This window comes from Manis pentadactyla, chromosome 8, assembly GCF_030020395.1.
Source record: "Manis pentadactyla isolate mManPen7 chromosome 8, mManPen7.hap1, whole genome shotgun sequence".
In the NCBI taxonomy this organism is placed as follows: domain Eukaryota; kingdom Metazoa; phylum Chordata; class Mammalia; order Pholidota; family Manidae; genus Manis; species Manis pentadactyla.
The window spans coordinates 35,334,920-35,362,902 of NC_080026.1; the positions used below are offsets into that span (position 1 = coordinate 35,334,920).

Sequence of the window (27,983 nt, forward strand, 5' to 3'; positions counted from 1 at the left end):
TAGGTGTGGTGGCTAGCCAATGAAATTAAAAGAGAAGGGGAGCTAGATTTGGCCCCTGGGCTATAGTCTGTTGACCCTAAAGCAGTGCTCTTCAAAATGTAGTTCTGTGGTCTTTCCATGACCAGTCCATGGTGAAGTCAGTATAGAACTTGGAAATCTAAACATTTGAAAAATGGTATAGCAATTTGATGAAGTAATTTTATCTTCATTGGTCTGATAGTGAAACAATTGGGGCTTGTTCTCACATTTTTTATTTTCATTTCATTTTTGTAGCAACTCACTTTTATTACATTTTACAAAAGTTTCAGTCCACAATGGACTAGAGAATTTTAAAACTGGTCTTTCATCAGAGATAGTTTAAGAAGTGCTGGGCCAGTTAATGCCTTGGGAGAAGTAAAAGGGTGCATCCCCTATGCCTGCCGTTTGCCCCTGTGATTTCTCTGCTCAAGGAAAGAGGGACTGGGAGTAAGTAAGGGTGGGGAGTAAGTTACAGAGAGAAGTCTTGTCCTTTCAGGAATACAGCCATTCCACTCAGCACTGCCATTTGGAAATAGTTCTCCAAATTTTCTAGTGATGTCAGCCTAATCTGAGCAGAGATCCAAAATATCTGGGGGATAGATAGTTTTAAATCAAACCACTTCTGAATGAAATCTTGCCTTTTTCCACAACATGGATGGTCCTCAGGGGTATTAGGCTAAGTGAAATAAGCCAGGCAGAGAAAGACAAATACCATTTCATTTATATGTGGAATCTAAAAATCAAAACAAACAAGCAAACAAAACAGAAATAGACTAAAACACAGAGAAAAGACTGGTGGTTGCCATAGGGGAGGAGGGTGAGAGGGTGGAGGAAATAGGTGAAGGCGATAAAGAGGGACAAGCTTCCAATTATAAAATAAATTAGTCATGGGAATGAAAGTAGCATAGGGAGTATGGTTAATAATATTGTAATATCTTTGTATGGTGACAGATGCTAACTACACTTACTAATGTGTGTAATCGTCAAATCATATATTGTATGTCACCTATGCTTCAGTAAAAACAATCAATCAATGAATCAAACTCTTTCTACCCCTTTTAGTCAGATAACCTCAGTGCATCAAGAATGGGCAAGAGCCCATTCTGTTTCTTTTCCAAGTGAAACTGAGGTGGTGGATTTCAGGACAAAGATGCTGACCACGCAGCCCTTGCTTCTGAAGAAAGAGGAGCATTCCAAGGAGCTCTGTGATGAGAACTTGGGCTTTTTGTTGCCAAGACCTTGCTTAGAACCAAAGGTTACCAAGTCTGCAGCTGGAGAAGATGTTCCTTACTTTCTGAAGGAGCAGCAAAGAAAATCTGAAGGTGAGGTCAATGAATGACAAAGTGATTCCTTTATTCTTCAGTCACCACCTATTTATTTACTTATCTTTTTCTCGCATGTTTGAAAATCTTTACTGTGACTCATATTTGGTTAACGTTTATCTGTGGGAATCTTGGGGGCCTACTTACACCAAGCATGCTTTCTTCTAGGATTTGATTAGCCTGAGACTTATTTACCAGATAGCAGAACTGATGCCAGCATTCCCTTTAGGCCAATGCTGTCTTTGATATTTGCCTACCACTGTCCTAAACCAATCAGCCTAAACCACCAGGGACAACCCTGAAGTCCAGAAGGTTGCACTGACTGGCTTATTGCAATGAGGGGGATTGGGCAGCAGAAGAACTGAAAGGCATCTCACCAAAGAAAGGAAAAAGTAGCATTATTATTGTAAGATTGGAGGGAAGGGTAGCACTTAAGTGAAATTTAAATGAAGCAGTGTTTTTTAAAAACAATTAAAAAGTTTTTATGTGATAAAGTATACACACATACATTTACTGTTTTAACCATTTAAGCATACAGTTTAGTGGCATTAAGTACCTTCACACTGTTGTGCAACCATCACCACTATCCATTCCCAGAACTTTTTCATCTTGCAAAACCGAAGTGCTATACCTATTAAACTGTAACTCCCCATTCTCCCCTGTAGCCCCTGGTAGCCATGATTTTATTTTCTGTCTCTATGAATTTGACTATCTAGGTACTTCACAAAAGTGGAATCATACAGTATTTGTCCTTTTGTACCTGGCTATTTCCCTTAACATGATGTTGAGGTAGTGGTTTGATAGGCTGTAAGTAAAGGTGTTAATATCAGGTCTAGACTGTGAAGTAGACCCAGGGTCTTATCCTTGAAGTTTACAAAGTCAGCTCCCAGCTCTCAGCAGCCCTCCTATCCTGCCACTCTTCCTCAGTATGATAAATGGTACTACCAAATGCCTTCCATTCCCAGAACGAATACGTGAATACTTGCACATACTGTTTTTTACTGCTGGAACATTGTGCTATTCTTAAGGTTCTACCTTAGATACCACTTCCTCTGGGAAGTCCTCCTGAACCTCTCTAAGACTGGATGAGTCACCATTCCTTTAAACTCCCATAGGATCCTGGCTTTATCTGCAACATAACATTCATCAGGCTGAATTATCACCATTTGCTTATGTGCTTCTCCTCAACAGATTACAAAGGCAAAAACCATTGAATCTCTGAGCACTTAGCACCAGATCAGTCTATAACTATAAAAATGTGCATATTGAATTAATAATAACAACAATAACCATATACCAAGTGCCTAGTGTTGCAAGGCACAAATGTCCACTGATATAAGTAACATTAGCATACCTGTTGTACACATGGGCAAACTGAGGTCTCAAGAGATAAGTGCATGCTCAGGTCAAGTAGCCACAGGGGCTGGTTTTAACCTGGACCACCTGTCTCTGATGCTGGCATGCTTTTAGGCACCATGCCATCTGTGTTCACAGAGCATACCTTCCATCTGAGGCCCACTTTAGTTATGAGGGGAAAAAAGGATGAACATATTTAGTCTTGTAGTGGAGGTGGGTTTAGAGTAAAGGAGAGGCAATTGGTGCAGGTACAAGCTGGAGGAAAGATGGATGGAGACACTGAACTGGAGATGGAGGAAAGATCCTCTTCTCCTAGCCCAACCAAAGAGAATCTTGTTACATCTGAAGATGTACCAAAAGTAACTGTACCCAGACAAGAATAAACTTGACTAGGTCAGTGTTCTGTAATGGCAGCTGCTCTACAGGTGTTACGATCTTGTCTGAAAGTGTCAACTGGGGTTCCCCAGGTCAGTATTTGTTCTTCTTTTTTAAAAAAAAAATAATTAGACAATATATGTTGTTTAAGACAAATTCAGAAAAAGCAGATGGGAAAAAAATAAGAAATAAGAAGTATAAGTCACTTTTCTAGAATGCACTGTCACATTTCTAAATAACATGTACACTGTCATATTTCTAAATAACATGTTTATAATACTATTGCTTGATTGTTCAGTTTTGACCTTATCTATTAGGATTTAACACTTCTACATTATTCTCCTCACACACAGGTAATCCCCAATCTTCTCAATCTTTGTGTTAAAAAATTTTTTTAAATCTCCATTATTATGACTAGGTAACATATTCACAGTTGAGCTTTATAGTGTGCTATGATTACACTAGGTATTTATGCAATGTATACATTATATTATTATATCATTGTTTATAGATGCCTCATTTCATCATCTGCTTACTTTCTATATCTGTCCCTAATTCATCCCCATTCTGTCTGATGGGCCTGTAAAATGCTCCTCAATTCAGGCTGTCTTTCTAGGATTCTCTCATCACTTGCCTTGGCCTCCTGCTGTCTTGGGCCTCTGTGTACTGGACCCATGGCATCCTCTTCGTTGTGTTACTTTCTCATTTCAGCGGAGTACATTTTCCAGGAGCTTCCTGAGGAAGGGTGCATGAAGTGTATCAATGGGTTGTTTTTCATTGTCTCTATTTCCTTTGAATTTTTTTCTTTCTTTCACTTGGCTTTGTTCTCTGTATTTTTACAGAGGGGGTTTCCTCCTGTATCAGTTGATCCCTGACCTCATGTATCAGTTGATCCAGTGCTGGGTGCCCAGGGGACTTGTTGAATGGGCAAAGACCTGGATGGTTGGGAGAGGGATTTACTGAGTGTCAGGGTGCACAGCTGGGCTTTTCCCTCAGCTAGTTCCCTAGAGACCAGTCATCCAAGCCCCTGCCTGTAGGTTAAGGCTATCAGCGTGCAGGCTTTCACTTTATCCTTGTATTTTCACTCCAGCACCTCATTTCTGCTCTCTGCTGTTCCTAACTCCTTTGCATCTTTGCTTCAAGCTCTCCAGAGACTGTGCTTTCCACCATCTGCCGTGAACAGAGAAGAGCAACTCCTGACAAGGAGGCAGGGCAGAGAATTTAGAACCTACTCCTCACAGGGACTTACAAGCAACCCTTTGTTTCAGCCTCACCTGCATCCCTACCTTCAGAGGAAACAGGCACTGGCCATTCCTGCTCCTTCCTGGGGCTCTTCTTTCTCCTTGCGTTCTCTCCCTGCAGGCACTGAGCAGAACAGAGAAAGCTGCGAACGGATCAGTTGTTACTCATCCATAGTTCTCACTGTCCAAAATGTTGTTGATGCGGTTGCTTATCTGCTGTTTTATCCTCTGGGTTGTTGTCCTTATTTTCATGTTTAAAAAGTTCCTTTATGTCATTTTAGTGAGGTTTGTGAAGAGAGTGGAGAAAAATTTGCCCATTCAGTGTTTTAGCTGGAAGTATGTAAAAGGCTCTCAACATGTATTGCCAAACCATCTACCAGACAGATCTTACCTCCACATTCTCACCAGGAGTATTTTAGTTATTTTCTGCCTCATGTTATTCCTTACAGACACTGGATAATATTCAGCTCCATGTTAATAATAATACCTGAAAGTTTTTGTTTTTGTTGTTTTAAACTCAGTACGTCATACATATGCACCCAACTATAAATTATATTCAGTTGTATTTCTGGTATTAACTTGTAGTGTCTTTTCAACAGGAAATTTCAACCTCCAGAACATGACTTCTATGAGGGCAAGCATTTTGTCTTGTTCACAACTATACTGCTATCTTCTGGGATAGTATCAGCCACCCAGCAGGCACTCAATAAATATTTGTTGAATAAATGCATAAAGGATTGGGGGGAGGTGCCTTGGCCAGCTGTGGCTGAGGAAATGCCTGTGCCCACTCTTACTGGGATCTTCTTCTTGGGTGACCATTTTTCACCTGAAAATGGCTTTTTTACCTGTGTTACATCTTAGAGAGGCAGGTTTCTAAGTGAGATTTTGAAATAGCAGCTTGTGTCTAAAATAGACCCATGGACACACTTTGTTTGGCCTTCAGAGCATTTAAAAAAAAAGGAGCTCAGGAGGGAGATTTCACATCAAGTCTCTGGCTCTCTGACTTCTCTTGACAATTAGAAGATCTAGAAGTGCTGGACTGGACATCTGGAATGGACGTCAATTGGAACTGGGTAATGGGTGTCCCTTTAGTTGGGGCATATGTTTTCAGTTCACCACTGTCCCTACCTGTCCCACTTATCCATTTACATGACCTGATTTGACCCTTGACACATTGGTGCTTACAGCTTCCGCTCCAAGCTCTGGTGGTGGGTGAACTTTTAGGGAACATTCTGACTTTTTGGTAAGAAGACAACTTGGTTTTACTCTACCTACTAAAGCCCATCTCCCCTTTCCCCGTATCTCCCCTTCAGAATTTCTGATCTATCTCATGCTTGAGTTCAAGCAACTGTGGGGAGGCAATTATACATCCATGAATATTTTCATATTTCTGCATGGTTCAGGCTTTCTGAGCAAAAAGCACTAGGACTCTAGGCTAGAAGATGATTGAATGATAAACATGTCTTGAAAATGAGAGACAATGTATTGCTTCAGAGAGATTCAGAGGCTTATTTTCCCAGGAGCTGTTCACTTATCCCATGGCAATAAAACCCATTTCATTTCTTATCCTGGATTACACTGGGAAAAACTTCTAATTCGACTTTTCCTCAAATCTCAGCACCAAGATCACTCCATCCCCAAATTCTTGCTCAAGACTGACTGTGTTCACTCTACTACTAAGAATATCTAACTATTATTATTTTTTTCGTGCTATAGAGTTTTCTTCCTCTGATGTGAAGAACAGTAGTCGAAGAATAGAGGTAAGATTAGTTTTAGCATTTTTGACTTCGGAATTACAACTAAAGAACTTCGTCGTTAGAGACAAATTGTATCAGAGAACTCAGAACCAAAATCCTCAGTAATTACATCCTGGAAAAAGAACAACTGACGTATAGTTTATATAGCAGCAAATTACTTTTTGGAAAATTATACTTTGCCATGTACATTTCTTTTCTGGGTTTTCCTGTTCTTTACATAATGAGGTAAGCATCTCTTCTAGACATATTTTGTCTTCTTGTAACATATCTAGAAATTAGGTAATTCTTTTTTCCAGTAGTGGTAAGATTTTCCTAGTTATCTAACTTATAAGTAAGGAATTTGGAAGGATCCTTGCAATTATCTCAACTGTCTGACTCTTCTATATTCCATAAGCCTTTGGGAAAATGCGTTAAGTACTGACAAGTATCATAAAAAGGAGTTTATTGGCATATATGTATACATAAAATTTAAGCACTGGGAGAATCTGTCTGTATTTTGTAAGTTATTTTTGAGAGATGGAGGAAAATCATCTCAGCAGTAAAAGTGGGGGATTCCACTGCAGCTCACCTGTTTCTAACACCTGTGTTTTTAGTGTCAGGTTCCTTTCCTTGTCCTTTCTTCTTACACACAGGTGGCAATAGAATGAAAATTAAACATATAGTTTTCAATTATGAGAGCTCATGTTCCATAATCAGTTTCTATAAATACTCTGATGTAGTTAGGTATCACATCTGTATACACAGGAAAATGCCACAAGGAAAACAAGCATTAAGTTGGAGTTCATAGCTTAATGACCAGAAAGTGAAATTTTATATATTGGGTTACACTGACCTCTAGTGGATAATAATAATAACAACAGGCTAAGTTTGAAAATAGTTGGGGAGGGCAAAGAATTAAAAACCATTCAGGATTGGTAACTTTCAAGTGTATGGTGTGGCACATTTATAAGCCACCCGCAACAAAACAGTTCAGCAAAACAATAAGAAACAATTCTGTTCTGGATACAAGTTCTAAGTTACTCTATAACCTAATGATCGTTGTTAAAGTAAATGTAACTAATTTTAAGCAGTCTTAAGTGGGAATTTTTAGAATCTTAGATCAATTCTATGAAAACTAAAAAAGGAAATACAATGTTTTATCTTAAAATGTCTAATGTTTACATTATAGGGACTTTGTTTTAAATATATAATCATGAATCTGTATGATAATCTTGGGTTTTAAAAGTATTATTTTACCTTGGTTCTAAAAAGAAAAGTATCATTGGGAATGAGCTTTTAGTTTTTAAAATGTGGTCTCCAGGATGGTTTGTACTTTAAAGGCCTTCCTAGGAAGAATTTTAGAATCTTTTCAGGTTACTTCAAACGAGTTACTGTGGCACGCATACATGTTTCTACATTAATTAGCTGTTTCTCTTTCCTTTTAGTTTCTTCTTCCACCATTGCCACTCTTGCCCATGAGATCTGGTCTCCTAACTATCCCCCCAAATCACAAAGATCTAAAAGAGAGAGAAAGGAATATTCCAAGCCTCCTTTCCTCTACACCTAAGCTCCTAGAGCCTGTTAGTCGATGTGATGAGTTTAGACCATCAAACAAGCATCAGGACACCCCGTGGAAAGTGTGTGTGGATCAAACTCTCCCATCTTCTGATAGCTCTATTTGGTCCAGAAACATGTACTCTTTTTGGAAGTCTAACCATCACCGACAACACCCGGAGATGGGGGAGCATAGGAAATCGAAGGAAACAGAAGGATGTGACAAATTGGAAATGTCACACTCTGAAAAGGGGCACTCTTTGGTGTCCTTTGAGAGCTTTAAAGAAGGCGGTTTTCCTACAGTTAGGGAAGTGGATATTGACTGCCATGCTAGTGAGATGAGAAAAACAGAAGAGAACTCTCAACATCTTTCATCAGGGAAAAGAGAGGGTTCAGTGGCCAGAAACTATGAACAAGATTCAGAAGTTGGATGTACCATGCCAATCAAATTCCAAACAGCATGGCATTCAGAAAGAACTCCAAGGCAGGATGAGGAGACTAGACATGATAGTGCTGATTCAAAAAGTGCTTCAGTACATAAAGGTGAAGCAATTGAGCCAAATTATATTTTAGAAGAGTATACTATACTTAAAAGCTTGTCCAACATAATCCCCGATGACCCCATTGAAAAGCTCCCAGAAGGTCAGCACAGCACAAAGACAAACATAAAAATATCAGTAACAGAGGCAAACAAGCCAGAAACAAATGGAATGGTGCCTCTTATCCACATCACTTTCCCTGGAGACAGAATTCCCAAGGAACAAGCAATAGCCAAACCAAGCCTCCAAAAAAGAAATGGTGTCCTGCACAACAACAGTAGCTTCAACATACTTGCACACCAAGAAAATGATAGGCATAAGGTGAAAATTCAGAGAAATAAGTTGGATTCAAAGACCAAAACCAGCAATAGGACACCCCAGAATTTCATGATTCCCACTGATGTTTCTATTAAAACTACCATGCATACAACCAGCCTCAAAACTCAGGTTTTCCCTGCTTTGGGGCTTATTGAAACCAGACCTCAGCAATCACCCAAGTTCCAAAGGAAAATGCCACAAATAGAAAAGAAGCCATCAACTTACCGGGCTCTAAAACCTCAACAGCAATCATTTCCTTGCATCTGTAAAAATCCAGGAATAAAAAAGTCTTCTGTTCCTCTCTCTGTTCAACCAACAGAGCCAAGACTAAATTACCTAGATCTTAAGTATAGTGACATGTTCAAAGAAATCAATTCAACTGCTAATGGGCCTGGAATCTATGAAATGTTTGGGACACCTGTTTATTGTCACATTCGAGAGGCTGAACGGCATGAAAACAAATATTACCGAGAGATATGCTCAGCTCCATCAGGCAGATGTATTGCCAATAAATGTCAGTCTTCCCACAGTGAGAGGAGCAGCAATGGCAGAACAAGACTTTCTCAGAAAAGACCACACGTTAAACCACCAAAGACTTCACTTGCCATTAAACAAAAGCACAAAACTTTAATTTCTAAAGAAAAGGGGTGCAAGGCTGTAAGCAGCAACCTACAAGACATTGAAAATGGTGATGGTATTTCAGAACCAGAGTGGCAGATAAAGTCTTCAGGAAATGACTTTCTATCTTCCGAAGATGAAGTTCAGCCTATGAACTTGGCTCAGACTCATGAACAGTCCTCTGAGCAGAACAAATTCCTGCCTGTCTCAGATTTGTCCATCGTTGAAGAAGTCTCCATGGAAGAGTCTGCTGATGAAGGGGACATTTCCAACAATCAAATACTGGCCACAAGCCTCAGAGATCTGCATGAACTTGAAGAGCTACATCACCAGACCCCATCTGTCCTCTCAGAAAACAGCTGGGCAGTACCCAGTGAGAAGAATTCCCACAACCCTTTACAGCAGGAAAAGCAGAATACAGCATTGTTTGGTAAAATAAATGACAACCAAATTTTAACTAATGATGTAGAGTTTGATAGTGTTTCAGATAAATCTAAAACACTTATGAGATTCTCTTTCCAAGAGAAACAATCAAGTGCATCATCCCAGGCATATCAACATTGGGTACGTTCTTTGGATCATGATAGTTTAGCTAGTAATCCAATTACATATCAAATGTTTGGGAAAACTTTAAATGACGAAAATTCAACTTCCCAAGAAACTCTCGACTCTCTAAACAATGAAGAATTGACAGATGAGCTATTAGGTTGTCTAGCTGCAGAACTACTAGCTCTGGAGGAGAAAGATAACAACTCTTGCCAAATAATGGCAAGTGAAACTGATCCTGAAAACTCGAATCTTGTCCTCAGAGGGAACACCATGCAAGAATTGGGCCGAGAGACCACAAATGTCAAAATACAGGTTGGTATAATTAGAATCAGAGACTCGTTGGGGTGAGAAGGGACCTCAGAGATAATCTGGTCAAAAACCCTCATTTTCAAATGAGGAATCCATCTAAACAGCTCATTTAATCAATTGTTTGCTTGCACGTTTGGAATCTAGGTCCCCTGACTCTCAGGCTAAGACACTTCTGTTATGCTGCCCTTCTTTTGGAATTTAGCTTGCCTGACACTGCAATGACAATTTGGGTAGCTGAATATAGAAAAACTATTTAAGTAGATGGATACTTTATTCAGTAACGATGTGTTCAATCAACAAACTTCAGCAGAGAGATGATTATGGGTAAAGGATTGCTTTAGGGGATGTGTGATATAGAAAGAAGTTAACATGGCCCCTAAAGTAGCTCATCATCTAATTCCATAAAAAAGCATGAAGACTCGAAATGATCATTTCCCAAAGATTCCCTGTTTCTGAGCATTTGCTCTCAGATGGTCCACTACCTTAACAAAATATATTATTACTGATGCCTACTGTGTTTCTGGCACTAGGCGCAGAGCTAGAGACATGGTGGGTACAAGGATTAGCCATTGCTCTCAAGGAAGCATAAGCAATAATCCTGAAAAAATTTGTTTTTTAATTTGCTTGGCATGGGGGTGGGAATGGTGAAAAAGAATACCAGTGGTTGCTTGGGTTTTACTTGTTTTACTTCTACTGATGTACATGAACCTCCTATTCTACTCAGATATTAAAGACAGAAACAGTAGGTTTAGCTGAAATATTATTTATTCAACCCTAACTCAGGTTATATCACATGATAAGAGGATCAGGAATAATTATTTTGAATAGTTAATCAGAAGAATACACAAAGTGAATAATTATATCATAGTTAGGTTTATTGAGAACTTACCATGTATGAGTGAGATGCATCATTTATATGTTTCACAATAACTCTAGGAAAGAAGTGCTAAAGGTAACAAGTCCCCATTTTTGCAGATGGGGAAATTGAGGATTGGAAAGTCACCCAGTTAGTGAGTGATGGACCAGACATTCTGATTCGAGCCCCATACCCTTTATCACTACACAGTGGGTATATTCCTTCTTAAAAGGCCAGCTTTGCCCTCATTTTGAACTTGGTCTCTGCTGGGAGGTGGATAGTGATTCAGAGAGGCCTCCAGGACAGAGGGGGGAGACAGATGTGTGTGTGCAATCCAGTGCATCTGAGATGAATCTACCACTCTGCCATTTCAAATTCAAGAAAAGCTAACAAGCTTGTAAATAAAATCAGCCTGCAACTCTACTCTGCAGTCATGGAGCCAAACACTGACCTTTTTTGACCTTTTCTTTTTCAAGCAGTCCTTAAATTTGTTTGGATAGAAAGAGGAGAGGATGGCCTAAGTTCTACAAAGAGACACTTAATTCCTGATTTCTAAGGCAAGGCTGCTGAAGGTTTACTGTGAATGCAGATCTCTTAGGGATCATGTTAAAATGTAGACACTGATTCAGTATATCTGGGGTCTGAGATTCTGCATGTCTAACAAGCTCCCATGTGATGTGAATCTGGTCTGCAGATTCTCTATTGAATTACAAGGGTCTAGAGGATCATTGATCTTCAGTCTATTGCAGCTGGTCTTGACCCACAGACTTGCTTGTTGTAGCTGTGTGTGTGTGTGTGTGTGTGTGTGTGTGTGTGTGTGAGAGAGAGAGAGAGAGAGAGAGAGAATCTATCTGCATGTATGTTTGTGGGTAAATGCATATATGTGTATGTAAGTGTATACATACATGCTTATGTGTATATGTGTGTGTTTGAGTGTATGTGTACATTGTGGAAATAAATGAAGAACAGGCAAAGGCTACTTATTCAGAGCTCCCTATAGCAAAGGAGTCAGACGTTATCACTTGTGTTTGGCAGAGACTCAAAGGCAGGCAGAGGAGTAGGTACTTTTTAGTGGAAAAAAGGGAAGTCTTCAGGCATGATCTGACTGGAGGCTGTTGGCATGGGGAAGCTGTAGGTGGGTCAACTAGAAGGGTCCTCCTATATGATTAGTTAGGGGTCCTAAGTTAGAAGAAAGGAAGACTATTCTATCCTACCCTTGATCTCCATCTCAATGACTGAGAGTTTAATGGTGATTTTCCTTTTATCCCATTCTTTCAGAGATATAGTAATGGTTTCAGGATATGTGACAAGGAAGAGAAACTTCTCAACTCAAATGAAAAAAAGACATTTTCTGAAAATAGTTTAAAGTATGAAGAACCTATCCTGTGGACCAAGGGCGAGGTCCTTGGGAAAGGAGCCTATGGCACAGTAAGTTAAATGGAGAAACATGATGAAACTAAAAATTCCCACTCCTTCTCGACCCCACCCGTTCCCCTAATCCTCTGGTGCAGCCTCCCCACCCTCCATACTCTTTACCTAGAGCTCTTTCAATTGGAAGTAACAAGAAACCCAACCCAAACTGGCTTGAGAAAAAGGGTGTCACTGGTTTATGTAACTGAAGGGTCTGGAGTAGGTCTGGCTCTAGGCAGAGGTGGTTTCAAAAATGTCGCCAGGATCTGGCCTCCCTCTGTCTCCTCCTGGCTCTCCTGCTCAGGGTCCATGTGGTGGGACAATGGACATCGTCCTTACAGCCTCTCATTCTCCCAGGTTGAAGTCCGATGGAGGGAGCAGTGTCTATGTCCAACAGCTCAAACTACATTACCAGAAGTTGGGAGACTCACTGCTGAGTGGCAAAAACAAAAGATGTCCCTTATATTTGGTGGATTGCATAAAGACCACCCAAAAAAGTCCTAGCACTTTAGTTATTATTCACTTAGACCAGTAAAGATAAGACTGACCCCCAGATAAGACTTGACGTTTCAAGCTGAGACATTTCAGGAATCAGTGAGAAGATGGGAGGCAAGACCTGAAACCACTGACATCGCATGATGGGGGTGACTGCCCAGTCGCCCCAGGACCTGCCTTCCCCTCTCTCCTTAGAGCCTCAGCACTAAAATAGCCCTATTTCATTTATTTGGTCAGGAGCTTTCCCAAACCATCTCATGTAATAATTATAAATATCTGTGAAGTAATTATTGTTACCTTAGTTTTATAGGTGAGAAAAACTTAATTCAAAAAGGTTATTCAACTTACCCAAAGGTACACAGCTGAGGGATGGTAAAGCCAGGATTCTAACTATTCCAGCCCGTTGACGCCAAGCCATTATGATATCCACTCACTTTGCTGCTCATCCTCGTCTAGGGTCCACTGAAAAACTGAACTTGCTTAAGTACTTTGCGTTTAGATAGGGTGCATCAAATGAGAGAAAGACAAGGGTTTGGGAGGCAGAGGGAAAGACGAGTGTCACATGAGGCCTTCTGTCAATGTGTTATATATCATTTATCTTTAATAGTAATGTATTGGTTGGCTTCTAGGTATATTGCGGCCTGACTAGCCAAGGGCAGCTAATAGCTGTGAAACAGGTGGCTTTGGACACCTCTGATAAGGCGGCCACTGAAAAAGAATACCGGAAACTGCAGGAGGAAGTAGATTTGCTCAAAGCACTGAAACATGTCAACATTGTGGCCTATTTGGGGACATGCTTGGAGGAGAACATTGTAAGCATTTTCATGGAGTTTGTTCCTGGTGGCTCAATCTCTAGTATTATAAACCGTTTTGGGCCATTGCCTGAGATGGTGTTCTGTAAATATACAAAACAAATTCTGCAAGGTGTTGCTTATCTCCATGAGAACTGTGTGGTGCATCGAGATATCAAAGGAAATAACGTTATGCTCATGCCAACTGGAGTAATAAAGCTGATTGATTTTGGCTGTGCCAAGCGTTTGGCCTGGGCTGGCTTAAATGGCACCCACAGTGACATGCTTAAGTCCATGCATGGGACTCCATATTGGATGGCCCCAGAAGTCATCAACGAGTCTGGCTATGGAAGGAAGTCGGACATCTGGAGCATTGGCTGTACTGTGTTTGAGATGGCCACGGGGAAGCCTCCGCTGGCTTCCATGGACAGGATGGCAGCCATGTTTTACATTGGAGCACACCGAGGGCTGATGCCTCCTCTACCAGAACACTTCTCAGAAAATGCAGCAGACTTCGTGCGTATGTGCCTAACCAGGTAAGAAACTGAAAACGGGAGAAGATTCCAAGCAGCTGCCATTTCCTCTGCAGTTTGACCCATTAAAATCTCTACTTAGGGTATGACATCAAGTAGTGAGTGATTTTGTGCTAAAGGGAATAATGATTAGCTGTGTACTGGGTGATTGTGTTCCTTGTTTTATCAGGGTGTAGGGGGTAATGTGTTGAGTAGGAAGTGTTTCAGTTAAATGTCTTATCATGTCCAGACAATACTCCCCCAATCAGTGGGTGTGCAAAAATTGCTAAAGATCTGCTATTTACCTATGGGACATGGTCCCCAGGGACTGGTCACAGTGAAATGATATCACCTCTTCTAAGCTACCTTCCCTCACAGGGAACCAGTGCTCTCATTTTCTTCCTAAAGCCAGTTCTCAGGAAAGTACAGGAGGGATTGATATGAACTGACTGGCGACTGACAGATTTAATGTACTGGTTTCCCCAGAAATACTTGCCTTTAAACTGAGGGGAAACATTTTGAGCCAAAGGAACAAATCTCTAATTGGAGCCTTTCAAGTATCAGGTGGGGGAGCACTTGTGGAAGCAGAAAAGCCCAGAAAGTTGCCTGTTTTCTCCTGTCCTGATGCCCCCTAGTATCTATGGAATAAAATTCTGGGTAAAATGTTCGAACTGTAAGGCACCTTAGAGATCACTCACTTTTGTGATTTTCAAACTATTCTTAGCCAGGCACTCTCTGCTCATATGAAATCTTAATCAAAGAATAAAACACAAAAGCAGAGACTGGTTCTGATGTGTCTGTGTGTACGGTGTGGGGAGTTAAAAAGTAGGGTAGGGTTGCTGGACCCTATCCACCTGGCCTCTAGGATGATGCAGAACAGTGTAAAATCTACCCACTTAGTGAGGCTCAACATTTTCACATGTACAGTATGAGGAAGGCCTGAGACCCAAACACATCTTACTTTTCAAGGAAGTATGTTTTCTCAATTCTAGATGAAAAATTTTGGTGCCCAGCTTTCAGTAAGCATGTATGGCAACCTCCAACTCGTAGAAGAGGTTCATCTTTCTTAATGAACCTCAGAACTCAGTTCTTCCTGTCTGCTGATGAATGCAGCTCTCTTTGAGCTCTCTCCCTCTCCCAGAACATGGACATTCGCCTGTCCTGGGTGATTTGCCTGTCCAGGGGATCATGTAGGCCTGGGCGGGAGTACATACTAAAGGGGTGCAGTTCTGGGCATCCCTGAATGCAGACACTGAATGTGTCCCAGCTTGGATGTTGTAGACAAAGCTTAGGAGCAGAGCTTCTCCTTCTTCCTCCAATAAAACCTTACAAAAGGGACATAAAGATGTTAATATCATATGAAGGAGTATTAGTTTTAGAGATCGGTCTTAACTCTTAAAGCTACTATAGTTGCTTTGTTCTAAATTGAACAACTATCTATTACTGATCCACAGAAACTACTGGCTATTCTCATTTTCTTTCAAAATGTCCTTTCTCTCTCTCTCACACGCACACACAGCTTTAAGGAGAAAGAGTGGAATCTTTTTCAATAGCTTTCCTTTTGAACCATTGTTTCATAAACTAAGCAATATACAGCTCACCACTCATAATTAACAGAGTTGTTGTGAAGGTTAAGTAAAATCATGTATGTAAATTGGTTAGCAGAGAATAGGGCACATAATTAGGACTCCACAGTTAATAACGGGGAGAATACTAATACACCTCACCTAATTAGTGTTATATACAAGCATATAATTACCTCCTAAAAATGCTATGGCAAAGACCATAAGAACACTAGAATCTCACCTGATGTCTATGACAATATTCCTTGGAGGTGTAGAAAGTCAGAAAAAAAGGTGTAAAGGATTCTTAAATACTCAGAAGGATCAAGTATAGACTAGGAACAAGGACTGAATAGAACAGAAATGAATTTGGGGAAACAGTAAGAAGCATGGGTGGGGGTACTCCTACGGGCAGGCTGAAAGTTCTGGGAAGTCAGGCAAGTAGAGTTTGGCTATGTTGCAATAGGCAGTGAAGAGCAGGGGACTGCAAAAGTTCTGGGGTAGAGAATGCCATTAAGAAAAAGGTCTTTGGGAAAGCAGAGAGCAGTTTTGTTGAAGGACCTTGAATGGAGGCTGTTTGAAACTAGGCCATGTGGGAATCCAGAGCTTGGACTTTGCTGGTGGTGGAAGCAACTGGATTGTAAAAAGATTCCAAATGTTTCAGAGGAAGGTGAATCAGAACTTGGTGATGGATGATAGCATTTCAGAGTTTTGAGTCTGGCTAATAGAAGAAACAATAGAAGTTACGAAGGAGGAACAGGAGGGAGAGATTGAAGAGGGTTCCCTTCATCTAAGGATATGTTTGAAGCCATGGAATGGAGCTTAGGAAAGCAATTAGGATTGGAAGTCATATTTGAAAACCGTAAGATTGGTAACTATAGTGAAAAAATGAGAGGGAATTGTTTTTGAAAAAGTTCATGGGAGAAGATATGCACAGCATCAATGTATGCATAGTATCAAGAGTAGCACGTAACAGGAAGAAAGTAAGGCAGGCAGGACAGGAGGGAGGAGGGAGGGGAGTTGCCCCAGTGTGGGAGAACCAGAAGAGTTTCTAGTGAATTTAAGTAGGTTTAAGAAAGGAGGGGGCAGAAGGGGACTGAGGGGTATTATGTTTACTACACATGGTGTGGGGAATCACGGAGAGAAAAGTGGCACAGAGAAGGCTCATAGTGAATCTGTGGCATCTTACTACTGATGGACAGTGAGTGCATTGGGGTATGGGTGAGGGCTTGACAATATGGGTGAATGTAGTAACCACATTATTTTTTCATGTGAAACCTTCATAAGAGTGTATATCAATCATACCTTAGTAAAAAAAAAAAAGAGGGAGCAGTGAATACTTGAAATGCTACAGAGCTGACAAAGAGAAGGGGCTCCTAAATTTGGTAATGAGGTCATGGTTAATTTTAAGAGGACAATTTCTATAGACAGCAGTGGGCTCAATGGAAAGGATTTAGGACAATGAATCTTGAAAGTCACTGGGTTTAGCAGAGAAATTAGTATAAATTATACCCCAAACTAACTGAACAAAAATACAAAATTGGCAGGAATAGAATAGGATGGCAGAAATAGTGGCCAGGTTAAGGAAAGAAATTGTAGAGAGATTTTCTGTATTTCCTCAAAGTAGGAGAAAAAGCCTCCAGAGGGGGAGAGGTTTTTTATTTTGAAATGATTCATGGTCACTTTCTTTTTAAAGTATTTTATTTTTATTTGCATTTTTCATGTAGGCTACTCTTGGGGGTCACCTGCTTCCACAATTATCAAAGGATAGCCAGTTTAACCAAAAGAATGCCTTTGGAATTGGTTATGGCAGGTAACTACTGACTGGCCCATTAGTTCACTAATTCATTGGCCAAAGCTTTTTGATTTTTTGAGGGAAAAAAACCCTCCACCACAATAGTGCTAGTTGAGTAATTTTCTCTTTTTACTCTGTGCTCATCCAAGAGTGTCCCAAAGTGGAATTATCTCAGTCACCAAAGCACATTTAAATGTCTGCCTCTTTAAGGATTCCAATGCCTCTTAACTTTAAACTTAAATTTAATGCTAATTAAAAGTGCATTAAACTGTATACCTGAAAGTATGAATTCTGTGTATAAATTATACCCCGAACTAACTGAACAAAAATACAATGGAAAAGTAGGGCCTGTTCTTCACCATAACAGCCACTACTTTTCAAACTATTACCATGTACCAGACATGGTATAAAAGCTGTATATACACTATTTAATTCTCCCAGTGAGTTAGGTGTTATGGTGATGAGGAAAAGTTTTGAGTCACTTGCCCAAGATGACACAGCTAAATACTGGAGTCTGGACTCAGTGCAAGTCTGTTTGCCTGGCAGAGACTGAGACAAGATCTAGTTGACAGCTCATTACTGGGTGTGCTTTTAATGTGTTTTACCTTCTTTAGGGACCAGCATCAACGACCTTCTGCTGTTCAGCTCCTGAAGCATTCCTTCTTGAAGAGAAGCCACTGAATATACATCGACTTCTTTCCAGTTCCATTAGATACTCTATTATTGCTCATTGTAGGATGATGGTTAAGGGACCTTTGTTTTCCTACTGGAAATTCAACTAACCCAATATAACCTGACCCTGATTCTCTAACAAGTTTTAGTTATATTTTAGCCTCCTCAAGCTTCAGGCATGATTACCCATATATGAAAAATTTTTCTTAAGCCTTAACAATAAAAAACCTATTCCAGTGTTTACAGTTTGACTCTGCAGGAACTACATCTATTGCTTTATACAATAATTCCTTTCATTTTTGGCCTGTCAATTTTGTCATTAAATTGAAAAAACAAGAAAAATTGTATTTTCTTGCTTGGTGGGTAGACATCTATTTAATTCTTGCAAAGGAGACTAGAGGAAAGTGAGAAGTTAAATGTAGAGAGGTTACATTCTGTTCACTTTGGTGGCAATTTTACCTTTGCAGACTACAGGAGCCTCAAGGTTAACAAGAAGAACTAAGGTCCCCTAACTCCTCAGTCTTCACCTACAAGAAACTGGGCTATTCAAGGTGGCTCCATAAAACCTCAGGCTGCTTTTCCTGTAATTTATAGTACAACTTGAGGTCTTCACTTGTTTGCAGAGTGAATTAGGTCATTATCATATCCAGAACTAGCTAAACCTAAGCCAGTGGGTGGGATAAAAACTAGGTCTGATAGAGAGAGTGGGGTCAGCATCTAAACTTTTTCAGGGCACTTTGCTCACCTGGATGAAGTACTTGTTGCTGAGATCACTCTTCACTTAAATTTCCAGAACATAGGTAACTTCACAAAAATGAACATGGATAAGTTGTCAGGATCACTACAAGGCCTTGTTGTAAGTTGCTGCATTATGCATTTTTGGTAAGGTTTCTATTGCTGAGACTCCTCCACTCACCTCCTAAACTTCATTGACACCTGTTGTTTTAAGCTCTATCTACAGATTCTTTGTACTGGCTGCTATAATTTCAAGGTGGCACTACTACAAACTTTAGGTGTCCTAACAGTTGTCAGGCCTTGTCGGAATTAAGCTGCTGCTTCAAAAATTTTTGAGAAATCCACATGAAATGCAAGTCAGCTGACACAAAACAGATTTTACTTTGACCAACATGTTTTCATAGGTTTTTATGGATATACCTTCCTCCTCTCCCAATTTGCAGTTCCTGTATTTGATAAAAATTTAGGGTATGTCTCCATTATTTTACTTAGTATTATAATCAATATATATAATCTGAAACATAATTTTGTTATGGTGGGGTTCAACTGCAGTAGGGATCTTTAGCATTCTTTAAAATCTGGTTATATCTGATTTCAGAGCAATTAACTGTTAACTTTCAAGCCTATAAAACCCTGTATGTTTACATTCAAGATTAAAAAACTTCCTCAAGGCCATCCAACTGGTGGGAGTTGGAATTCCCACCGATATGTCTCACCTTAATGCCCTTTCCCTCCTGCTTCCCACATTTGTCAAGTTACATGAAATCAGTTACATCACTTGTTTTACTCCACTGAGATGCTGATAAACTTACCAGTCTAGTGAATGATTCTGATTCCTTTAATGATGTGAGCAGCTTTTCATTTCTCACCTACCTAGCAGCAATATTGCCTGCCCTCTGTGACCAACTCCCTTCTCACCAGGCACAATGCCCTGCTTTTAATCATTTTCAAAAGTGCATTTCGTTACATACTGAATCTTTCTGTAGGCTCTGGGATCCCAAGCTCAACTAAAGGAAATTTAAATCCTCCCCCAAATCCTAAAAATACAGTAGTTCTAACTCTATTGCATCTCTTTAACATCAACCTACTTTAGCACTTACACTTGGGACATTTCTCAGTGGCTGAATTAGGAAGAGTTGCCGTAGTGGAAAAGATGGCATCAGGGAGTGCAGTATTCCATTTATTTGTTTTACCCACTCCCTCCCACATGTCCACTAGCAGTCTTGGGCCTTCCAATAGTGTAATGAATAGCACCAAGATAAAAACCCACTTAACATGCCCAGTGAGCAGTCAAGAGCCTCCATTCCCTACCAGGCTGTCTTTATTCCTCATACCTGACACATTTCAAAGTATTATTTCAGTTTAAAGCAGCTAATGCACAAACTTGAATTTAGAAACAGCTTTTCAGGGGATTCTGTCAGCATTACATACTCAGCACAGACAGTCTTAATCTTCATTGGTAATCAACGAACTTAAGAAATCTTCATGCATGGCACTGCACTTTGAAAAGTTGAAAACAAACAGTCCTGAGGAAAAGCTAAGGTAACTTTATCCAATTGCCATGACCTCTCACGGCTTAGTGTGAAAAGCCATGGCTGAATTCATCCCTAAATGCTGCTCCTACAGATTGTGACTTGAAAGACTGACTGATCTTGGGTATATGCCTGAACACTTTTTAGGTCTAAATAAGCCTCCTAATTTCAATGCAATATGATAAAAACCCTCATTAGTAAGGCCCTACATGGCTTTGGGAGGTTTTGAGGGAACAAGCAGGTAATATACTACAGCTAAAACAAAAATGTGTAATTTTCATTACATTGAAAATAGCAGGGGAAAATGGAAGAAACAACCAAGTAGAATGAGTTACTAAACAGAATTACTAACTTTGGTTAAATGTAATTACTGACTCTGTACTATTCCTAAATAAAACTCACGTTAACTTCTTGTATGCTAATAAAATAAAACCCTTACTGGTATAACCAAAAGAAGATTAAGACAAATCTTTTAATGTGATTTTGTAACATTTATTTTACATTTAGGCTTTAAAATATATTTTAGAAGAATTAATTTTTCTTAGTTCTATTTTAGTAAAACCATTTCCAAGGCTTCCATTTTCTCTTAAGTGGAAGGTACAGGAAAGTTGGTGGGGGAAGAGTGAGGTGAGCTGGAGAGAGCAACAATATTAAAGCAATTTATGGTTAAGTATTTTTTCATGGCTGATCCCTTCCAGATAATGTAACTGCAATTACTCTTTGTTTTTTTATGTGATGCAGAGATTACACAAGAAAATCACAGTGTGAACTAGAATGAACCATTTAGGAAGGATGATAAAGAGATATAAAATTATCTTACAAATTAGTCACAGGGACCAAAGTACAGCATAGGAGCATACTCAACAATAGTTCAGTATCTTTCCATGGCAACAGACAGCAACTATACCTATTGTGGTGAACATTTTTTAATATCAAATCACTCTGAACTGTCAAATCACTGTTGTACACTGAAGCCAATATAATGTGTATTAAGTATATTTCAAATAAGAGATTGAAAAATAGAATGAACAACTTAAGTTTTGGGGACAGTAGGCATGCAGTGTTTAATACACACATAAGTTTAATGAACCTGGATTGGCCCTCATCCTTCTCTCCAATATCCAATATCCTTCTGTTAGATTCTCTTCAATATCACCTACTCTAGTTAGCCTTCCCCAACCACCCAAGCCTTGAACCTCACCTCCCTATGAAAAGGTACTATTACTGACATTTTGTAGGAAAGGAAATCAAGGCAGAAATTCAAGTAATTTGCCAAGGACATCAGATAAATGGCAGAGCTGAGACTAGAATGTGGACAATTTGATCCCAGAGGACACATCCCTTGATGATATATAAAGTTACTCAGATAAAGAATAACTTCTATTAGAGACTTTATTTCCCACATTTCCCAGGACTGAAAGTTATTTCTGATTCACATTAACAAGACATGTTGGAGCCTTGGATTTATGTTGTCAATGAACACATTTTATTAATAATTCCTTGTAATAGATACTAAGCTGAAATTCAATGACTAACTGAATTCATGCCATACACATATATCCTGTTTTCGATTTTCTATTAGCAAACATCCTATTCAATAGTATTTTGAGTACCTTTAGAAAATGAAATCCCAATTACTGCTGATAACAAATGAGTACATGTCAAGTGTTTCAAACCAAGCAAAGCTGCTTGAAAAACTCTCTGAAAATAATGTACTCATTACTTAACAAACAATATAGGCAAAACAAATCAAATCAACTACTGAACAGGTTTCAAGTGAGGCTTTCTTCCAAAACTTGGAAATAAGGGAAATTAGCCCTCGGAACTTACTTTTAAGATTAATGGACTGCAGCAAACTGGTTAAGTCACCTTTAAGAGAACAGAATTACTTCTAGCCACACAATCTTCAATGTATTTTGCTTATCAATCTATCTAAAGAACCTGTCAGGCAGAATAGAGACTGCCTGGTAAATTATATAGAACAGAAAAGAGGTGTCACAGAAGCAAAACCTGGCTGGGCCCAAATCGACATTTATGGAATTAAAAATGGATGCATGGTATCAAACCAAAAACACTTCAAGCATTCCAGATCCACTGGCAGATCATCTCTATTGAAAAAGACAGTCTCAGGAGCAAATTTTTACAAAACAAGCATATTTCTGATTATTTAGCTTACAGAGGTCAAATTTCAGGTATTAACATGGTTGTGAATTCTCAAATTAACACATTGGTATCATAACCTGGCACTCTAGGAGGAAAAAGAGAGAATGTTTTTCCAAAGCAAACATCCCTGTCTCAAATCAGCCTCTCATAAACAAATGTGCACGTGAGACTACCAACTTATCATCCTGTGAGCTCAGTTTAAGCAAATTTTTCCTGAGTGTGGGATTTGTTGATCCTTCAGCTGGGTAAGTACAGTTAGTGAATCCTACTGCTCCTAAGAAAGCCTCTTGCATGAGACTGCTGAATCAAGAATTCTTCATGACAAGAGCTCTCAAATTTTTCTCAGCAAAGACATCTGAAAAATCACATAGCAATATAAGCACAGTAGGTGAGACATAATTGCCTTTTGGTCAGATAAATTTGGGAATGATGAGATATCTTGAGAATAGAACCATCTTCCTTTAGAGATACTATTTTAAAAGAAATCCTTATTTCCATAGTAGATGCAAAACCCTAAAACATCTAATCAGCCAAAAGAGTATATAACAGTCATGCATATGGAAGTAGTTTACTTCTAAGTTGGGTTAAGGAACAAAAAACAGCAATTTTAAATCTCAAATGTAACAAAGTGTTTAAATGCTTTTAAGGCAAGGCATTTGGTAACTAACAAAAACCATTTTAAATTTGGTTCTGTGAAGTAGTCATTTCTTTAGCTCAAAGAGGATAGGCCAAAGGAGTAAGGTATCTTACATAATTATAGTCTGTTGGTACAAAGTAATGTAAGCACCCTCTTGACATCCCCCATGAAACAATGTATCATGGTAGCAATTTTCTTAGACTCTGAGGAACTCTTACCCAGAACAAACCTGCATACACAGAGGAAGATGGAGATGCACCTTTAACTGCTTTCAAAGATAAACCTAGGGGTATTTACATGACTTTTCAGTATTTAAATACCTGCAAGAAATGAACCTCAGGTTAAATAAGAAAAAGGAACTAGGACATTTTGCAAGGCTTATTTAACAGTGAAGGCACTACCACCAGTTTTGTTAAGTAGGCCTCCAAGAATGTTTCTATGAGAAAACACTTCGCTTTGGCTCTGAAAATATTGTTATTTTAAAGTAGCTAAGGCAAATATTTAGGGGCACAGCTCAGTACTGGAAAATTAAAGAGGTAGAAGTAAAGCCTTTCTATCCAATGTGCATAAAGGTAACAAATCTACAACCTAGGGAAAACACAACTAAAAAATGAATCACTCTCTTATAGGATGTTTGAAGATAATGTTTTTTAATATTTCAAATATTAAAAAAAAATCTCATCAAAAATGTATCACCTTAACAGTACGTTGCACATGTGGAATTTCATACCTAAATTTGATACTATTTTGGTTTATTTATGGCTACTCGCAAGACTCAGTAATAATGTCCATTCATTGGAGTCTTTTTCTTTGGTTGAGCCTATTGGGACCAGACTGATGAATGACTTTATGCAAATGAGATGGTTAAAGCAAATTCATGGTATATGAATTATAAGGGTTTTGATTTAATGGAAATGAAACTTAAAAAGGATTTCCATATACACATCTCCACTGTGGTTTTGGAAGCTAATATCCTGTTCAGAGGTTATAGTTTGAATAGCTCACACAATCCTGTAAAAATTACAACTGGCTGCCCTTTAATAAATAAAATCATTGTAAAGAATTACATTTACAGAGTGAAAAGTGAATACATAGCATTTCAAATTCAATTTTGGAAGTACTAATAAGTACTGATCCATAACAATATACACTAACTACCTTTTTAAACTGTCCATCATTAGCACCAATAAAGATTCAACAAAATTACTTTTATTCTCACATCTCAAAACAATTCTGCAAATTCTTAGTGAAGTTTAAGTATAGTCACAGACCTTAAATATTCACATTGTTCTCTATGTCATACTGAAAATAAGTTCACTACTTTTCTGGATATTCTTTACAAAATCTTATTAAAATTCCTGGTATTATCACTCCCAATTATACAGTAGCACAACCACTCTATGTCATTTCACATGATAGCTCTTTAGAGGTTTTATATCTAAATCACCAAGAACAAAAACCCTACCCTCCCTCATCTTGCACTCAGTTTAACTCTATACTAAGTCCTTGGATTATTATGTACCACTGTAAAAGTATAATTGTATAAAAATTACCATGTTTATGGATACAATAATATGCCATACAGAGCAACAAAGTTACATGTATGTACTGACAAAGATTACTAAAGTTATGTAGGACAAAAACAAATGTTAGGACATGCTATCTAGGCATAGTCCCTAAAAAGAGGCTTCTAGTATCCTAAGTTCAAATAACATTGACAAAAATAATGAACAATTACCTTAAAAATAATTATAAAGCTACTGGCAAATTAGGTAATTGCTAAATAAAAGTAGAGCACAAGATTAAACTCTACTATTTACAACTGCAACATACGAGTAAATTTACAATTGTGCACATGTCAGTGGCTTTGTAACAAAAATAATTCATATACATAGAGGAAAAATTAAAGAATTTTCAGTTCAAGAGAAGCTGAATTCATCTTCACCCATCTTAAAGACACTTAACAGCTCAAAGATTTACCACAGAATAAACTGAAGATTAGGTGATATACCAGAGCTATATTACTGGCGTGTAAGATAAATTTTAAAGAAATTAAAGTCTACTGTCTGTTCAGAAGTCAGATGACTGTGCAAACTTAATCTCAACAGTAATATACGGAGATGTGCAAACAAATGTAAAGCCTCCACTAGCTGTTTACCTGGAGGCTGACCTTTCTTCTCACAGAGCTTCCTGATAATAACCATAAGCTATAAATACAGGTACAATGCACAGTCAGTGATCTTTTCTTTTTATTTATTGTTAGAATATAAAATAACTGAGAGCACAATAGGTTTCGTTTTTATAAGGAAGACTGCATTTACCTGAAAAAGAAATACAGCATCACACACAAACACACATGGGAGTTTAAGAATATTAAACTTCAGTATGTTTAAGAATATGGTGTTATTTTGAATGCTAAAGGAAAAAGGATCCCTGTTTACTGTTGAAATATGTAGTGTTAAAGTTGTTTGAGGAAAAACTTACTAATTCTTCATTATGTAAGTTTTTGTGAATTTAGTTTTCAAATCACAGCTACATAACAATGATTAACAGCTCTGTGTTTATAGTACTGCAACAAGCCAACAAACATTTAAATGCACTTCACATCAAGAGTATGTAAACTTTATTTTTCCTCTTCAAGCCTTCAGAAAATCAGGGGCTATTTCAGAAGCCGACCTGGTCAGAACCTCTGAAGGCAAAAGTTCAGGGCCTCACAGTGTGCATGACCGCTTGCGGCACTGCATACCCATTTGCTAGTGAAGTGTCCCCCTTCAGTGGCTTCCAGTAAGGCCTAGAGTTTAAGGTTAACATGAGAAAGTGCCACGGTTGTTTTAGATTAGTGATGGACTACGACAAGATAAAATAAAGTTATTCTGTATATTGTTATACTTACAAGCAGCTCCAATCCTGAGTATTTATGGTAATATCTAAACATACAAAAATGTATGTACATTTTTCTCCACTTTCTTGTAAACAGTTGCCAGTATACTGTTTTATCCCTTTATCACTGAAACATGCAAATCATACATACAAGTATAAATAAACAAAAGAAAACAATTTACACTCATTCAAAAGCCAAGCAACAACAAAAAATAGCTACAGTATCAAATCATAAATAACTAATGCTTGAGGCATCTTATATATTCCTAGGAGCAGCCAGCCATTCATTCTAATGTTCTTAGCTGCAATGGTGGCAATACTGAGTTTTGCACCTTCCATGCTTTTACAGTATTTATAACACTATCATATGTGGAGATAAAGACCTGTTTACTATAATCTCTTCTTTTCAGAATGAAGAATAAAGCAGCACTTACAAATACTGAAGCAGTGGCAGCAACAGCTGGTGTCACCACTGCAAGATCAGGAGGAAGTTTTCCATTCTAACAACTTTTAAATTAAAAAAGTAAAGAAAAAATTGACCTAAACAAATGATTACATGTTCATTCCTTGGGCACTTAACAGCGAGTCCAGCATGTCGAATGTGTCTTTGTAGTCCATATGCTGGCTGTTTGTACTGTACTCATGACTGACATCAGGACCGTTGGTCTCCACTGGCTTCTTGTCCAGTTTCACGAGGGTGCTGAGATGTCCGTAGCCCACCTGGTATGTGACAGGGGGAGGAGGGGGTAAGGGATGGTTAAAAACAGAGTTGTGAGAGGATATATACTGCTTAACAGAGGAGGAAGAACATGATGAACTACCTGAACTTTTGGAACTTTTGCTCATTTTGGAGTGATGGTTGTGAGATGCATCATTGATATGCAGCTTCTTCCGTGAAGAGCTGGAACTACAGGAAATGCCATCTGTGCCCAGGCCAACAGGACTCCTCAGAACAGCAGGAGGCATTCCTTCAGCACTGTGCTTGCCGCCACCGCCGCCGCCGCCAGTGTGTGAGTGGGAATGCTTGTGACTGCTGGGGTGGTGGCGGTTTGAGGGATGCTCCTTGTGCTTGTCCTTATGGTCTCGGCTGATATGTGGGCTTGAATGTTTGCTCTTCCCACTGCCTTCATCGGAAGAGCTGTGTCTTTCTGAAGAAGAAACTTTTATCTTCATTTTCAGTTCTTCTTTACTGGCGCTTTTATCAGTTGGTGGTATTGGAATTCGCAGTTTCAGCGATCCACTCTTTTCCTTCTTTTCTACCAAGTGTTTTTCAGGTTTTTCAGCATTTGCGATGGGAATTTTCATTTTAATGGGAGAAGTCACAGAACTGCTGCCGGCTGCCTGTGGCTGCATGTGTTTGTGCTGCTCTACCTGGGCAGCTACATACTGTTCTCGAACATCCAGATCAAGGGTTTCTAACTTACGCTTTTCTCTATATTTATCTAAAGACATTTTCTGAGGAATTACTCCAGGAGTAGCAGAAAGTGGCCCATGGTGTTTACTGCCTCCCACTTTGTGAGTATATTCTTGCTTAACAGAAGGATGATCGGAACCTCGGTCAGGTCTGTGATGCAATCCTGTGTGTAGTGACACAGAAGGTCCTTGCTGGAAGCTGATGTTGTACTGGCTACCAGACAAAGATGCCTCCTGTTTCTGTGAATACATCTGTTCTGTCCTTGCTGATTCTTGATGTTGAGGCCATTCTTGGTGTGATGACAAACCGTATGAGGTACTTGGCATTCCCGGTGTTAGCAATGACAAGTTATCAGGTGTATGGCTGTCTTGAACAGAAATATTTCCTGAATTTAGAGGTACTGGTGCAGGGAATGCTGATGTAGATGGTTTCTGAAAACTTGGGTTTGTAGGCACACCAGTAACACTATCTACTAAAATGGAATTCTGGACCAAAGATGAACCAAGAAGTGGTGTTTCTGATACTTGTCCATCTACTTTTGGTTTCCTAGCCGCCTGATTAGCCTATTTGAATAAACACAAAAGAAGCAATAAC

At 39.0% G+C, this 27,983-nt stretch overlaps 2 protein-coding genes across 10 annotated transcripts in view; one reads left to right on the forward strand and one right to left on the reverse strand.

The window, feature by feature from the left end:
- MAP3K19 (mitogen-activated protein kinase kinase kinase 19) overlaps positions 1 to 19,395 on the forward strand; it is a 46,213-nt gene extending 26,818 nt beyond the window's left edge. For 4 of the 5 annotated variants that reach the window (XM_036886657.2, XM_036886658.2, XM_057505656.1 and 1 more), the window contains 6 exons: positions 1,081 to 1,340; positions 6,029 to 6,072; positions 7,494 to 9,938; positions 12,070 to 12,219; positions 13,326 to 14,023; positions 17,971 to 19,395. In XM_036886657.2, the coding sequence (XP_036742552.2) occupies positions 1,081 to 1,340; positions 6,029 to 6,072; positions 7,494 to 9,938; positions 12,070 to 12,219; positions 13,326 to 14,023; positions 17,971 to 18,037 (3,664 nt within the window). In that variant the 3' untranslated portion in view covers positions 18,038 to 19,395. The remainder of the gene's footprint in view (positions 1 to 1,080; positions 1,341 to 6,028; positions 6,073 to 7,493; positions 9,939 to 12,069; positions 12,220 to 13,325; positions 14,024 to 17,970) is intronic. The other variant, XM_057505657.1, reaches the window with a different exon arrangement.
- A 4,323-nt stretch (positions 19,396 to 23,718) lies between these two features.
- Positions 23,719 to 27,983, reverse strand: part of CCNT2 (cyclin T2) — a 59,238-nt gene continuing 54,973 nt past the window's right edge. For 4 of the 5 annotated variants that reach the window (XM_057505658.1, XM_036886662.2, XM_057505661.1 and 1 more), the window contains one exon: positions 23,719 to 27,952. In XM_057505658.1, coding sequence (XP_057361641.1) covers positions 26,528 to 27,952 — 1,425 coding nt within the window. In that variant the 3' untranslated portion in view covers positions 23,719 to 26,527. The remainder of the gene's footprint in view (positions 27,953 to 27,983) is intronic. The other variant, XM_036886661.2, reaches the window with a different exon arrangement.